This window comes from Pelodiscus sinensis, chromosome 6 (assembly GCF_049634645.1).
Source record: "Pelodiscus sinensis isolate JC-2024 chromosome 6, ASM4963464v1, whole genome shotgun sequence".
Taxonomy (NCBI): domain Eukaryota; kingdom Metazoa; phylum Chordata; order Testudines; family Trionychidae; genus Pelodiscus; species Pelodiscus sinensis.
Window position 1 is genome coordinate 110,011,427 of NC_134716.1, and position 15,478 is coordinate 110,026,904.

A 15,478-nucleotide genomic window follows, 5' to 3' on the forward strand; every position below is an offset into this window, starting at 1 on the left:
CTCATGCGCTCCAGGTGCTGGTAAGATGGCTTCTGGTAAGATTATGCCTATCAGTTAACCACTTACATCTGTAGTCACATATTAGAATCCCAAAGCACTGAGCACAGTACAAACAGAACAAGAAAACAGCCCTGCCCAAACGTCCTGAATTTCTTGTTGGGCAATTGTAATGCACAGCATGTAAGCTACTGATAGTGGCCAAAAATTTAGTTTAGTATTGCTGTGTTTTGAATTTGAATTGTGGCACCTGGTACAAAAGATGAGCTATACAACATTAATATAGGATTGGTTGTTAGATTAACATATCTCTCTTTTTAATCCAAGTTCTAAGTTAAATTACCATACTCTATTGAAAGTACATACAGTAGTTTGTTATTGTGCTTTCTTTTAGAGATATTTTGGAACTTGGTAATATATGAGAGAAAAGCAACACACTTAACTGCATTTAATGTTCACATTTCTGTATCACGATTGAAAACCTATATTTTAATAGCTACAGTGGGAAGAAGATCTGTAAAGACTGTTCACAGATGCAGGGTTTAAAATATATACTTGCTGTAGATATGTTGAATCATAAAATAAAGTTTAGAAGTACACTTTTGAAAGTTTAACAATATAAAAACAAAAGGGCTCACTTTGAACCTTGTATCTGATACTAAAAAAGTTTAACAATGGTTCATGAGTTAGGGGTAGGGAGATGTGTGCCGGGGAGCGGGGAGGGGAAGTAAGTTCTGTTTTTAATCCCATGCCATTCTTTCAAAAGAATCTCTTAAACAGTATATCATGTGCACAACTTACCAAAAAAGTGGAAGCCAATAACTGTCAAGTAGAAATTATCAAGGAAAGAGGTGCAATACCTGGATGGTGATAATGCTTCAGATAAAAATTGTACATAGGTGCTCTGATTACCAGTGTTTACTTTCCTGCATTCACCTCTAGAACTTAGCTGGAAGTCATAACCCTTTTAACATAATACAACAGATTTTCAATTAGACGACCATGTATTGAAGTATAAAATGTTCCAGCTTCCATAATTCTTTATTAAATATTTAACAAGTTGCATCATTTCATTACAACAACTTCATTTTGTCACATTGATCTTTTGCTGTCAGGAAAACAAACTACAATTTCCTTCACTTCTCTTAAGAAAATAAAATGGAAAAAATGATTTTGTCCTTAAACAAAAAAACATTTCCCATTGTGTATCAAATCCAACCATACTTTAAAGCTATTTTGATTGTGAAAAATGAGTATTTAAAGTAGTTTTCATTTTTTTAATCAATTGTAAAGTAGTTTAGTATTTTAAATAGCCTCATATTTTGAGGTGGTTTTACAATAAAAAGTTACGAAAGATTGTGAATTTCATATGGAATGTTTGAAACTGTTTTTCACCTTTGGAAGTAGTCATTTCAGGTTTAAATTTGAATAAAGGTCATAAGTTTACAAACACAAAACATAGCAACATCACCTTCTAGCAGTTTTATTTGAGTTCTGAGAATCATGATGTAGACACTAATACTTGTTAAAGCCGCACTGGAGACAAACTGCCCACAGTCTTTTTTAGAAGCCAATCCTGAACACAGAATTGATTAAAGTTTAAAAGTGCAATACATATATGTACTGCTTTATGTGGGTACACGCTGTATTTATATGTATATATATATAGTGGTGAAAAAGAACAAAAGCTACATTGGTGTTAATTGAAATAGGAAGACAAGACATTCAAAATGAAAAAGCAACATAGGAAAATCCAGATGGCATAAAAAAACCTGAGGCATGTGATTCAATATGGTTTGTGGTAGTGATATGAATGAAAAGTTGTGTGTGCAGTATGACATACCTGAGGGATATTTAACATTAATATGAGTTAGATTCCAGTATTAGCAAAACAATTTTCCCATGCATTTCAAACATGCATTGCTTTCTAGTGCAACATCTTACTGATGTTGGAAGAGACACCTTTTCCAAATTACATACAAGGAAAGGGAAATATTTTTTATATTAAAACACCCTCATGCTTGTAAAATATCCACTCTGGTAATTACAAAGGTTTTTTTCTTTTTCTCTGACACATTAAAATTTCAGTTTTGTATATCATCGGATGGGTGGGTGTGGGGGTGTGGGTGTGTAAAAAGTGGCTCAAATGGGTCACTTACTCCTCTCAGTTATAAATTCCAGAACACAAAGGGTAAATTCCAGGCCCCACTGAAGCCAGTAGCAGTTTTGCTATTCAAGGCCAAGGTTTCACTCAAAGTATCTGAACAGATTCAATCTCTCATAAGTGAGATTTGCAAGTATAATACCGAACTCTGCAGTCTCGATCACCAGGCAGCAAAGGCTAATCACGTAACAGAGGTACTGGATTTCTTTTGGGGTAGTTGAGATGGGGGGGGGGGGGGAGTGGGGGGGGCGGGAGCAGCACTGATTAGTCTGTAGAGCAGCATCCTCTGCTGGTTTATCAGAAAATATTACAAGACAGAACGTAGCTTGCCCTCCCTCTATGAGAAATCAGAATAGGAGCATCTCCTCTATGAAGAGAGTTTTTAAAATAAAAGTCAAATAATAAATTTGGTTTTGCTTGGTTAACTTCACCAGCAAGACAAAAGGAAGCAACTTTCAGGAAGCTATAGCCAATATTAAGTCCTATCGTAATGAGTTCCAATCAACTAGGAATAAATGCTGGAATTATAGTATGTTACTGACCTGCCTTATGAGAAAGCCAGATATGACCTGATGTGAGCAAGAAATGACAATAATTTGGCCGGAACAAATGTTTTTTAAAAATACTTTTGTAGAATTTGTATCAGTGTTGTAATTAAGGGGTAAACTGGGGATGTAAAATTTCAATTATTTCGCTAATTGAATAGTCGATGCAATTTGCATTGATTATTCGATTACTTGATAAAGGTGCTTCTGCCTTTGAAGTGTAGCAGGGCTGTTGCTACACTTCAAGGCGAAAGCACTGTGGGGAGCATGGGGCCAGAGGGGGACTTGAGCAGTTCCCCGCTGGCCCCATGCTCCCTGTAGCCTTTCAAAGTGGCAGCACCGCATAGAGCCGAGGATCAGCGGGGAGTCCCCAGCTGACTCCGGGCTCCATGCAGTGTTGCCACTTGGACAATTCTGCGTGCAGCCCAGGCTTCCCAGCTGGCCCTGGGCTGCATGTGGCATTTCAAAGAGGCAGCGCTGCGTTGAGCCCAGGGTCTGGCCCCAGGCCGTGCTGCCACTTTGAAGCACTCCCTCCTCTTCTGCCCCCCCCCCCCCCCCCTTGCTGCCTCTTTCTGATAGAGGTAGCAAAGTGTGTGGAGGGGAGAGAGTGACTAGGAAACTAGTCGTTCACATCCCTAGGGTGAACTATCCATACATAGTCAGGGTAAATGAATGTGTATTTGAATATTAAATGAAGGCATCAAGTTAGAACACAAGTCCAAATAGAGCAATTGCCTCATTAAGATTTAATAAATAAGAGACATTTAGCCACCTTTCCCTAGAAAGAATCCCTCAAATACAATGCCAGGAATTCCAGGAGAACATCTAAGATGTTCAGTGTATATAAAGAGAAATTCCTAGAAATCTACTTTATATTGTAATAGGCAACACAAAAACAGTTTCAACATATACACTTCTTAGTTACAAAATAATCTGCAGAATTGAATCAAACTCCCTTATATGTGCTGTTTTGCAGAAGCACACACTATGTGCCTGGACCTCACACAAGTCATTTGCAAAACTAAAGAAAATTCCCTGGGTTTAAGAATAGATTCCACAGGTCATGACGGCCTTTTGGCTGAAACAAGGAGCATTTCTACAATAGGGTTTTTAGCCAGTGGGGTAAGCTACCTTAGTACAACATCTGCTTTACACTAGTGCAGTGCATTTACACTACGAGTGTGCACCAGTGCAGCTACATCGATATAGCTTCACTAGTGGCTAAAATCCACTTGAGTAGGCCAAGGATTGCACTGCTCAGGAGCTGCCTGTTAGCTATAGCCAATATGAATGAAAGCTAAAATGCAAGACAGAAGGCTTTGAGCATTGATGGGATCAGGCTGAACAATTTACTTTTCACATTATAAATTTACCTTTAGCCAGGATTATCAAGTTTGGAATCTCTAACTTGCCCTGATGAAAAGAGAAAGACTCACTTCTACAGTAAAGTTTAGAGGCCAGAGAATTTAAGCGACTGGAAGATATTTTTTGAGAAACATTTTCTGTACTTACTTTCCAACAATGGGTACTTTCAATGATAAAAACATGGGGTTTCTCCTTTACAGGAATTTACCTCAATACAGTAAGGTATACTGAAATCTTTTAGAGTTTCTATTGTTAGTTTATGAGTAAGTGAATCTGAAAAGACGTTTTCCTAATTTTAAAATGTTATGCTCCATTATTTAATCTTTTGAAGTTACACTGAACCTTTTATCTGAAGGATTTTCAGAATTTTACACACATCTGAAGCCATTTTGCAGATGGGAAAACAAGCATCAAATTTAAATGACTCAATCAAGGAGTCAGTGAGAGTGATGGCAGAGCTGGGAACCCAAGTCTCCATACTCCCAGTTCCTCCAACCTATCTACTAGACTCCCTTATTACATAAGCGTTAGTTTATATTTCAAGTCTATAGCAAGAACTCTTAAGTGTCCTTAGAATAAGTTTCTGTGACATGGCACTGAAGCAAAATGTTGCCTCCAAACATACAAAAAACCCTCTTTCTATTAAGACATTGTTTTGAAAAAGAAAACGAAACTTGGAAAATGACATTTTTAAAGGTAATTCCCTGTTCTAGTTACAAAAGTTTGGCATGTAGATATACATTAGAAAGATCAGATCCCTCTCTCTAAAAGCATAAGAGACTATCAGTATAACGTTTTACATCTATTCAGATTCAGCCCATTTCATTCTCATGTCTAGATTTTCAGCTAAGCAGATGGAAAAAAAGGAATGTCTGAAAATAAAATTAATATAGAAAGGGAATTAACTTTAATCTACATTCAGAATAGAAGGTTCAAAACTTCTTCATGCACCTACTGACTCTTAACTTTTGCAAGCAAACCAAGGCTGCATCCCAAGTCCAGCAAAGTCTGACAAATTAGCATTTGCTGAAAGTTATTAGCTTCAATAAGTTTTGCTAAATTAGCTTTCCTGCTTTGGAGTTAATACTTATTGAACTCCCTGCCAGCAACTGCTGCCTCACGCATTGCTGGCAGCGGATTGCATGTGCAAAGAAGAAGAAAAAAAAAAAGCTCAGTTCTTGGCAATAAGGGGTGAAATGGTTTCAGTTTTTTCTTGCACCCTGTCATTTTGCTTGTGAATAAGTGTTAGTCGGGTTCTTAGGGAAAAAAACAAAAACAAAGTGTGTTACATACGTGGACAAAAACCTCACAAATCTGAACATAATTAAATTGCTGAATGCATACCCACAAACCTAACCCTACTGCTGTGTTTAACCATTTAACTTCAGTGGATCAAATGCAAAATCTTTTTCGCCTTTAATTGATCACACAACAGATATAACTCCGGTGTTATAGTTTAAGCATGCAACATGTCATAGGTAACAAAATTGATTAGGCAACTGTATATATTAAATAAATCTTTGTGATTGAATAAAAAAAAAATCACAAAACCAATTGGTGAGAACATGTCTGCAGGCCCAGCTCTACATCTGTTTTTTATACAGCAGCAGCCAAATTCACAATTGATAGATATTGCACCTGAAAGACAAGTGCAGTGAGAAGGAATATAATCACATTAATGTTTATGATAAAGATATGACCTCCATGTGTTACATAAAGTGCCTTTAGAGTTGGTGCAGTTAGAAACAAAACAAAAACAAAAAACCCTGTTATTTAGGTATCATTAGCAAATGCATACAAATAGGAAACAAAATAGATCTGGTTTCCACAGTTCCAAATCAAGCAGTGCCAGGTTTCATTCAAAATGCCTCCATTGAAAATAGGAAAGAGGAAAGAATAGTAAAGACTCACTGTACAAAGTTAATGATAGGGTTAAGCATTTTTTCCTATAATGATAATGCCAACCCTATCCCAAAATGTTTTATAGTACACATAAATATTACCAAGAAATAATGAGGTGATTTCTTTATTGACTGTGAGATTTGGCATGTTATGTTATGATCCTCTCTCAGCTTGTAATTCTTCTATTGATTTATACAAAAATGTAACATCCAATCTGTACTATTTCTTCTGGATACAGAAAATATTAATGTGTTCACCTAAAAGCTTTTAGAATTGCCATTAATATATTCCATCTGCAGAAAATTTCTCACATTGGTTATTCCAGCTTTTCTGATAGGTTGGGGACACAAGGCTCAAAATGTATTTTGAAATTAAAAATGCCACTGGTGTCAAGGCTGGTATGAAATTCAGATAGGAAAAATGAAAATTTTTCCTAGAACATGGCATTTTTAATTTTGATTAAATAAAATCTGAAAAATGTCTAAATCATTAAAAAAGTAAACATGAGTTGTAATACTATACCTGTAAAGTGATTAATTCCATTCATTGTCAATAGAAAGTATGTAAAATATTTATTAAGGGCTTTGCCTACAGAGGCACAACATAAATAGAACAAGTCCTGCTGAAATGTAATTAGAGTACACGTCAACCAGTTGGTGATTTACTGTGGAAACATCAAGTGTTATCCACAGGTTGTAGTTCAAATTTCTGAATTTAGGCAACTGCACTGTAGAAGAGTTTGCTCCATGAACCAAGATTGTGCAACAGTTCTGCCATTGTCACTGGTTATGTCCATTAGGCAAATTCAACAGTTCAAGCAGAACTTGCTCGATGGAAAAAAAAGTAGCTGTTTTAATCCACTCCTTCAAATCCTTGAGCATTTTCAACTGCCATAAGAAGCTTCTCTCGTAAATCTTCAAAAGTTTCATAAGGAGGTAAGTCAAGGCGATTAAAGCTGAAATTGAAGGAGGGGAAGTATCATTTGACAATCAATTTACAGTGTATAAAAAATGTGAAAACTATACTGAGGTCAAATAATTTGGAGGCCTTAATAGGATCACACATGCCTGATGTCTCAAATGGAGCCATCTACGTAATTTCCTTTCCCCCGCTAAAGCTCTTGTGCTTCTGGTTACATAGATAACCAGCTCTTTGTTCCCATTCAGACCTTAGACTGGAAAACTGTTCAAATACACTTGGAAGAGAAAAAATAATGTATTTTAAATCCTCTCTTTCTATAGGAAGCCAGGCTTCATACAGAGCTGTATCAGTTCCAAAGACTCAGTAGAGATGCATTGAATTTAAAGGTTAGATGCTCATTTTCCCTCCAGGAGTGGCAACAGCAACAACAACAACAGAGAGGGAAGGCTCTTTGAGAACATCCTCAATATTTAATCGGTAACTAAAACTGTGATCTATAGGAAGTTCAGTTGCCTGCTATAGTGTTCTGTATGGAAAGCTGATTACTATTAAATGCTGCAAGTTATATTATCTATAGAACACCAAAGAATTTAAGCCCTATTTATTTTACAGAGCTTCCATGCATGGAAAACATTCACAATAATTAATTATTTTGGTTCTTTGTTTGCTTCACGATTCTCAGTGCCTGTCGTCTGAGTTTTATGGATGCGTCTGGCTAACTTAAATTAAGTCAACTGGGCTGAGGTCTCAGCTTTTCAGTGAATTGTCTAACAAGTCAGGAGCATATGGAGTCTCCTGGAGCCAGCTGCTTCTGTGCACAGTGTTTTTCTGTGATTGCGCTTTGTTGGCGCACACATTTTTACAGAGCTCCTTCTATGCACATTTCAAGGAAGAGAATAAAAGTCATTCACTGAAACCAAACCCAGGCCTGTGGGGATGAGAGTAAGAGCTTCCTGCCAGAGTAGTACTGGTTGAGGGAGAGAGGGAGGGAGGGAACAAGATTTCTCAAGTAGATTTTAGCACTAAAAGTGAAAGCTGTATTTGTACAATTGCCAGTCCCTCTTTCCCAAGTCATGTATCTGTTTCCATTCATTAGTTACTCAGTAAGAGGAAGGGGCAATAATTCTGCCAGGCATATGAAATAAGGGCGGGAGTAGTAATGAACTTCTAATGCTAAGAACTTTTCTTCTTTTTCTCATGCCACTCAGAAGTACTGACCCCCCTGTACAAACTCTCGTTCACTTTAAATAGAGTCCCATGCACTATTCTGTAGCATTCAAAGCTCACCATTGCTTTCAAGTGACAGAGCAAGCTTTAGGATGCCAGGACGTACAGGTGTTTTTCAGTTTAATTTAAACTAGTATTTTTATGGTGGAAGAGAAAGCTATTCAGGCGGAAATACTGACATGGCAAAAATGCGGTACTTGGGGCTCAATCAAAAGTGTTGAGTGCTCTGACTAATATAGCAAAGCACTCACAAGCTTCAAATGATGTGGTGTATCAGGTCCCACTGCTCGGTACCTTGTAGGATTAAGCCATTATCCATTTTGACAAAGATATATTTGAGATAGAAAAAAAAAGTCTTCTAGTAGAAGGGATTAAAACTGTAATAGCAGACAGTTCCATCTCATTAGCACACTGCTTTAATTGCCAAGTGCTTAAGGCAATTTGCAGACTAATGAGTGCCTTCCAATTTGATACCAAATTAACAGTGGCTGTACAGGAGTAGCAATTGCTTGAAATTAAGTGAAAAGACCTTCAAGTAGAATCCTTTCTGTGGGACCAGTACATTTAAACATAGCGACTATAGCCCAAGAGAAATGCACCCATTTTTAAGGGACAACTGAATCAGTCCAAGAACAGAAACTCCTTTACCCAAAGTATGTATGATTTAAACTGTGCATCTACACTAAAAGTTTGAACCCATTAGTCCCCTAATATAGAACAGCCTTTAATGTGTTGAATGAGAGGATTAAACAAAGAACCTTCTGGAAACTAAGAGAAGCAGTTTATAACAGACCGAAGTTGAGCTAGCTAGTTCCTGGAATTTTGCCAGGTTCAGGATGGCTGCAGTTTGGGAGCAGCTAATCCTAAACTACTTGAATGTTTAGAACTGTGGTATGAATGCACAAGGTAGGAGATTATCCCATTTTATAGAAATTCACCTCTATAGGACAAGGTCATGATCCTGAGATACAGTATGTTCCTGTCATATTTGGTCACCAGTATCCATCCTTTCTTGGCAGTGTAACAATCCATAAACTCCTTAATTTTATGTTTTCATTACTCACCATGTGTGAGCTCTGGGCAATTTTTCAGGACTTCCCCATTGCTCTATTGTAAACAGCTGAGGACCATTTGAACCTGGACAAAGAGTAAATCCCCCCCAATATAGTTTAAACACTGGATTTTAGAAAGACTACTTAAATGTTATAACTAAAAAAAAATAAATACTTGTGAAATTATAGACTAAATCTTTGACTTATAATAATTAATGTAGCTTCATTGACATGAAAGCTAATTTAAAGAAGCCAAGTCTCTGACCCTTTATTTATAAAAACTCATTACACTCTATAGCTAATGTCAAGTGCAACACATATAATGGCACAAATGAGTACACATTAACACTCCAAAAATGATGTACTTGTGGCCTTCTAATCTGCACAGCAGCAACTGCACACATGCATTCTTTAGCCTATGAAGATTATTTCTGAAGAGAACAAAAACATGCCCTCCACAGTTTGGATGGCCTGAAAAAAATCCTTCATAGTGTTTTGGAGCAGTTCAGTTGATACTGGAATCAAAACTTCCATCTTGTATTACCCCTATATCATGCCCAAGTTCTCTTGTTGGCATGCTATCCTACTCAGAATTGGTCAAACATTTCTAAGAGCAAAAATAAAGAGATTTTAGTGCTAAGCATCCTTATGTATCTTCTCTTTTTAACTTACCATAAAGTTCAGCAAATCCATTCATAGGCACTCGTGATGTCCCAGTAACAAACTGCAATAACCGGATACGCTTTTCAGCATCCATCAATAAAACAGCCTAACAACAGAGACAGAGACAGACGGGAGGTTGTATCACACGATAAAGCAGTGTGTGCCAGTGTTCCCTGAAAACTGAGTGCTTGGGTGGCCCTCTAGGAGAGATTCAAATACCGCCCAGCTGCTTAGCAGAGCATCGATAGTCACCAGCATGTCTTTCCATCGGCGGTGCACATCTGCACATGCCTTGATGCACATAATAAAATGTATTTTGTTCATGGAAAGAAGTTAAGAGGGAACATTGGTATGTGCAGTTACCAGACGGATTGTAAAAAAATAAAAATAAAAAACAATTCGCACTGGAACACAAGAAATTAGACAGATAGAATTTTAAAATGTGAAGTTGATTGCTGGCATGACACCAGCTTTTCTAATCTTAGATAAACAGATTTTTTCTAATCTACACTGGGCCAGAACAGAAGATATGTAGCCACTGCTTTGGCAGCAGTGGGGAGTATATACTTAAGTATTTTAGATGAGCTGACTTTCCTTTTAGGACAATAAGTTAAAATAGTTGCTTACCTATACAGTAACTGATGCCTGTGGAGATGTATTGCGTACAATTACATCCCACCATAGGTGTACACACCTACAGTGGAATGTATGTCTGCACAATCACTTAAAGTAGAATTGACATACATAAACAGCTACAGCACTCAAAGTGGGTGAGAATTACATCAGGTCACAGAAAAGCAAACCACAAAGATTCTTTGAAACAGTATAATGTAATTCCTTGCTACTATCTTTCATGGTATAATTTAATTAAACTCACTTCACTGGATGTGCTAAATTCACTACACAGAAAAATTATATATTTAATACACTAAATTATTTTCTAAGGTATTGTTTTTGGTGAGGGGGTTATACCTATATATTATGGCTATTCTAGCTACCAAAAGGATATGAAGAGCAGGATGGCATTTATATATCTTGAGCCCATTGCTTTTACTGATGTGTAAACACATCTAAATTCCTTATCTAGAAAATCATATCACTCCAGATGTATTTGTCGTGTTTTATGTTCTTCTCAATTAGGCACAAGTGCTCACACATTTAAGATAAAAACTCCTGCCTGTCAGACAAAACCGCTCTTCAATATGTAGCAAGTACACATTTATCTTGAAGTGAAAAATTAATGAACGAGGCAAAGAATATGATCTGAGAATCAAAAAGAACAAGCAAACTGCTGTACAGGTAAAATAAAACCTGTATCATGGGTTAGCTTCCTATGCTGCTACGAACGTTTAAGAAACAAATGAAAGGGAAACTAGGTTGGGAGAGTGGAAAGAGAGGGTCATCAAAGAGGAGACATTCCTAAAACAATATCTGCAAAAAAGCAAACAGTAACATTGCAGTGCTCAAGTCTCTACAAGGTTAACCTCAGGATGATTTAATTTGGGATGAAGAATCAGTGCTGAGAGAAATAAGCACAAAAAGACAATGATTTGGCAGCAGATAGCAAATTAGAGCTGAAGTTATAGGTGATAAACAAAACACAGTGTAACTTTGGGCTATACGTGCAGAGACATCAAATCAAGGGGGGAAAAAAGGAAATAGCTTCTTTTTACATATTTCTGATGCAACTGCACTGCTCCTTGTCAAGGAAGTTTTTAAGAAAGTGTAGCTAGACTAAATAATGATCACAGAGACACACAATGACAATACGTAAATATGTGGAGAACATAATCATCAACATTGGAAAGAACTAATTTCAAGTAAAACAAGAAGGCACAGCAGCACAGAAAAGGATAAATAAAAAACCACACAGATTCAAACCTGGTAGCCTGCTAAACAGGATGACAGTACAAGATGTCTGCTTTGGATTTAACTATCTTGAATAATTTTCTATCATCTGCAAACTTTGCCACTTTACTGTTCGCCCCCTATCCAGATCATTAATGATTATGTTGAACTCTGTCAACCAATAAAAGCAGAGTGGTAGTTATTTTATTATCCAGTGCGTGTAAAAAAGATAACTGTTCAGTATTTTCATGGAGAAAAAAAAATCTAGACTTCACACCAGAACCTACAGTATCATATCATGCAGCATTCATCTCAGAAATATAAGGATTGTCAGAAGAGAGGATAAATTGTTTTACCTTCCAGAACCACTGGATGACTGGATGATTTGGGCAGTAACCATTCTTGTAGATTGTGTGTTGTCGCCAGTCATTAACATCAACATCTCCAAGGCCACACATTAGTAACTAAGTATGGATGTAATTATTAAGATGTTAATACAAAATGGTACACAAAGAGAAAAAAATATATTCACACAATTTTGGGTTAATCCTTCCCACCACTGTTTCCTTCTTTTCAACTGCTATGCAGTGCACACAAATACAATAGGAAACTCTTTTGGCTCTAGTAGAGTTCCTGGAGAATGCTGATCTGCGCAGCTCTATAAGATGAATGTAATTACTATATATGCTCAACAGAACAGGGATCACATTTTTGATGAATCAGCAAGTCACACACATGCTTAAGGGACCTAGCTCAATCTGTGCAAACAGGTTTGTTTGTTTTCCCCTCTGATTTAATGAAAAGCACCCCGCTCAACTCTAGGTTATAATTATATAAAACACACATTCATTAGACCAAATAAATTAGAGAGAAAATCCACCCGCACCCTCAAATCCATTCAAAACACCATTCACTCCAGAATCTAGCATTTCTAAGAGAAGTGTGCAGTACTCCTTTACTGTCTATAAAACAAACCAATGTAAAACCACTAACCTCCAACTCATTTTCATCAAAAATTTTAATCAAGTCTATAGGAAGGAGTTCTGTGAATCCCTGAAAAAAAAGAGCACAAAACTAATGTCTTCTCAAAAATAGATGTATTGTATCCAGTTTTCATTTGACTGACATTTCTTAATTTTAGAGCAAACTTCCTCAGCATTAACATACACTTCCATACCAGATAGCAAATATTATATCGTGGCATGGAGATTGCATTTATTTTTAAGACAAGGATTTTTTTCAGTTGAGCAGGCCTATGATGAGTAGAATTTTGTCATCTTCTAAAATTTAAGACATTCTGTGGTTTCCATAAGACTACACATGAAATTAGTCTATTTAGCCAATTATTGGGAGGTAGGAACGGAATGAAGCCTGACACCTTGGACTTGGATGCTCTGCAGTGGTAATGTTTGTAATTTTCTAGAAGCCAGAACCTGAAAAAAGTGCAGCAATGGATAGAACTGCAATTAAATTTGAAACACGCAAGGGAGAATAAAGGTAGGATCTGTGAATCGCTGGGTTCCAGGATTCATGGTTGTAGGGCAGCATGACTCAGAAGTAATCACTGCTGCTAGGGGAGGAAGAGAAGGGTTTTGAGAATGGAATATTGATCTCAGTAAAAAGGGAACATTAGGATCATCATTTAGAAATACATCTTGCTTAATTTTACAGCCTTTTAAATTCAAAAAGAAAATGAATGTTACAGGGAAGAAGTCATAGAAACATTTTCAAAATATCACTAACTTTTTATAAATACTGTAGATTTTTTTGATCGTGCAAGATTTTCCTTCGTAACTTAGATATCTCACAAATCCGTAGGAAAAAAAAATCTTGCTCTACCACAATAAATTGAAAAGATTATTTGGCAGAAAACAACTAATGAAGCTTACCTCCAAAAAAGCGTTCATTTGTTTCTGAACTCTGTTTACAAACCTCCATTGGATGACTAAGCTACAGCAGATAAACAAAAACACTTTTATTAGAAGATATAAACAGAATGTTTAAAGATCTCACCTATTCTAATGTTTTCAGTTTCTCATTTATAGCTTCAGTAATCTTTAATCAAATACTGATATAAAATAAACAGAGCAAATCAAGGGGAAAATGCCTCCGATATATGCTTGATTTGTCATGTCTACTAAGCATATGAATATGGCATCTCTTCATTAACTGCTCAAATTTCCATGAGAAGACAAATAATTTGGTTGAGGAAAAATCACCAGAGTATATTACAAAAAAAGTCACTTCAATGACTCGCTTACATTAAAATGGCTTTGGACAGATGTTTAAAATTCTTTAGTTACAACCTTTCCATGTCAGTAGGAGGTTTGCAGTAAAAGTACAGAAGTTAAATGAAATTAATCTTTTTGTTCCTATGGAGATTAAATTTATTTGAAGAAGAACATGATCAAACAGCTTGATCTCTGGCTGAAATAACCTAGAAAACTCAGACTAAGGTTTTTAAAAAGTAGGGCCCTAGATTCTTATTTATCCCTCCCACACAGGCACACTTATTTTTTTAAGGCACCTAAACTGTCTGTCTTTCAAAAGCACTGATACACCCAGGCATTCGCAATGAAGCCAATTAATGGAAATTACTGACTCATTTAGGTATTTAAATATCAACTTGAGGGCCTATCTTGTTTGCTTTCCACACGTAAATTGAATTTGGGATGGTAGTACCCTCCAGTAATTCTGTTAAAATGCAAAACTTCTGAAAGTTATGCCTACAGCCTGAAAGTCTTCTAGAAACTTCCTAGCGCAACTTGTTGGGACTGAAATCTGAATTACTATTATGATTGCTTATTGTAGTGCCATTATAAAAATTACTATTGCATTTTACTATATGACTAGTCAAAAGAGAAGGTATTGTAATCCATTATACTCATGGATTATTACTCTAGAACATTTCAGTGTTGAGTATTTAGGAAGAATCAAATAATTTATCAAAACAGAATTCATCTAAGTGTGATTAGGACCAACAAAATAAGTGTTTGGAATTTTTAAGAGTTTTCTATAGATTAAGTGAATTAACAAAGAAATTCACACACAATAGCACTGATATATCCACCTGCGATAAAACAAGGAATGCAGTTTTTGGGAAGAGGTTTTTTTAAACTTAATCAGCTCGCTGATCTACATTATCTCTTAGGACAGGACAGCTGTAAAATGATTTAAAATAGTCTGCAAACAATAGTAAGTACTATATTTAAACAATCCATACCAAAACAAGGTGTATAGAAACTCAAGCATTTATGCTACTTTTATTACAAAACTAAATCCCTTCTGCATTAACATTGTGTCTTTTTGAATAATACTTTAAACTTTCAATTCCTTCTTCATTCCTTCCCTACATTCACAAACAAACTCTCTTGATTATGAACATATAAGTAACTCAGGGTCATTTAAGGGTTACATTTAAGCTATCACGCAAGCTAGTGAGCAGTTATTGATTTCTACATTTTATTTTTCTGTGGGTAAAGATGATGAGGAAAGCCAAGGTATACAGGCAGTCCCCGGGTTACATCAATCCAACTTAAGTCGGACCTCTAGATACGAATGGGGGGGGGAACCTCTAGATACAAACGGGGGGGTGCAGCTAGTGCGGGGTGCCTCCCCCACTGTCGCCACCTCCGGCGGCGCGGGGGGTGCTTCCCCCCAGCAGACCAGGGAGACGTGGAGCTAGCGCCCCCCGCCCAGCAGACCAGGGAGATGCGGAGTGGCTTTTCTCGCCGCTGAAGACGCAGGTGGTGCGCCCCCCCTCAGCAGACCAGGCTTTTCTTGCCACGGAGGAC

The 15,478-nt window shown here is 36.8% G+C and overlaps 1 protein-coding gene across 12 annotated transcripts in view; it reads right to left on the minus strand.

Moving 5' to 3' along the window:
* Positions 1–1,004: 1,004 nt before the first annotated feature.
* NEDD4L (NEDD4 like E3 ubiquitin protein ligase) overlaps positions 1,005–15,478 on the minus strand; it is a 296,429-nt gene continuing 281,955 nt past the window's right edge. For all 12 annotated transcript variants that reach the window (XM_075932622.1, XM_006116559.4, XM_006116558.4 and 9 more), the window contains 6 exons: positions 13,574–13,634; positions 12,678–12,737; positions 12,041–12,148; positions 9,846–9,942; positions 9,186–9,258; positions 1,005–6,928 (listed from right to left, as the gene is read on the minus strand). In XM_075932622.1, the coding sequence (XP_075788737.1) occupies positions 6,826–6,928; positions 9,186–9,258; positions 9,846–9,942; positions 12,041–12,148; positions 12,678–12,737; positions 13,574–13,634 (502 nt within the window). In that variant the 3' untranslated portion in view covers positions 1,005–6,825. The remainder of the gene's footprint in view (positions 6,929–9,185; positions 9,259–9,845; positions 9,943–12,040; positions 12,149–12,677; positions 12,738–13,573; positions 13,635–15,478) is intronic.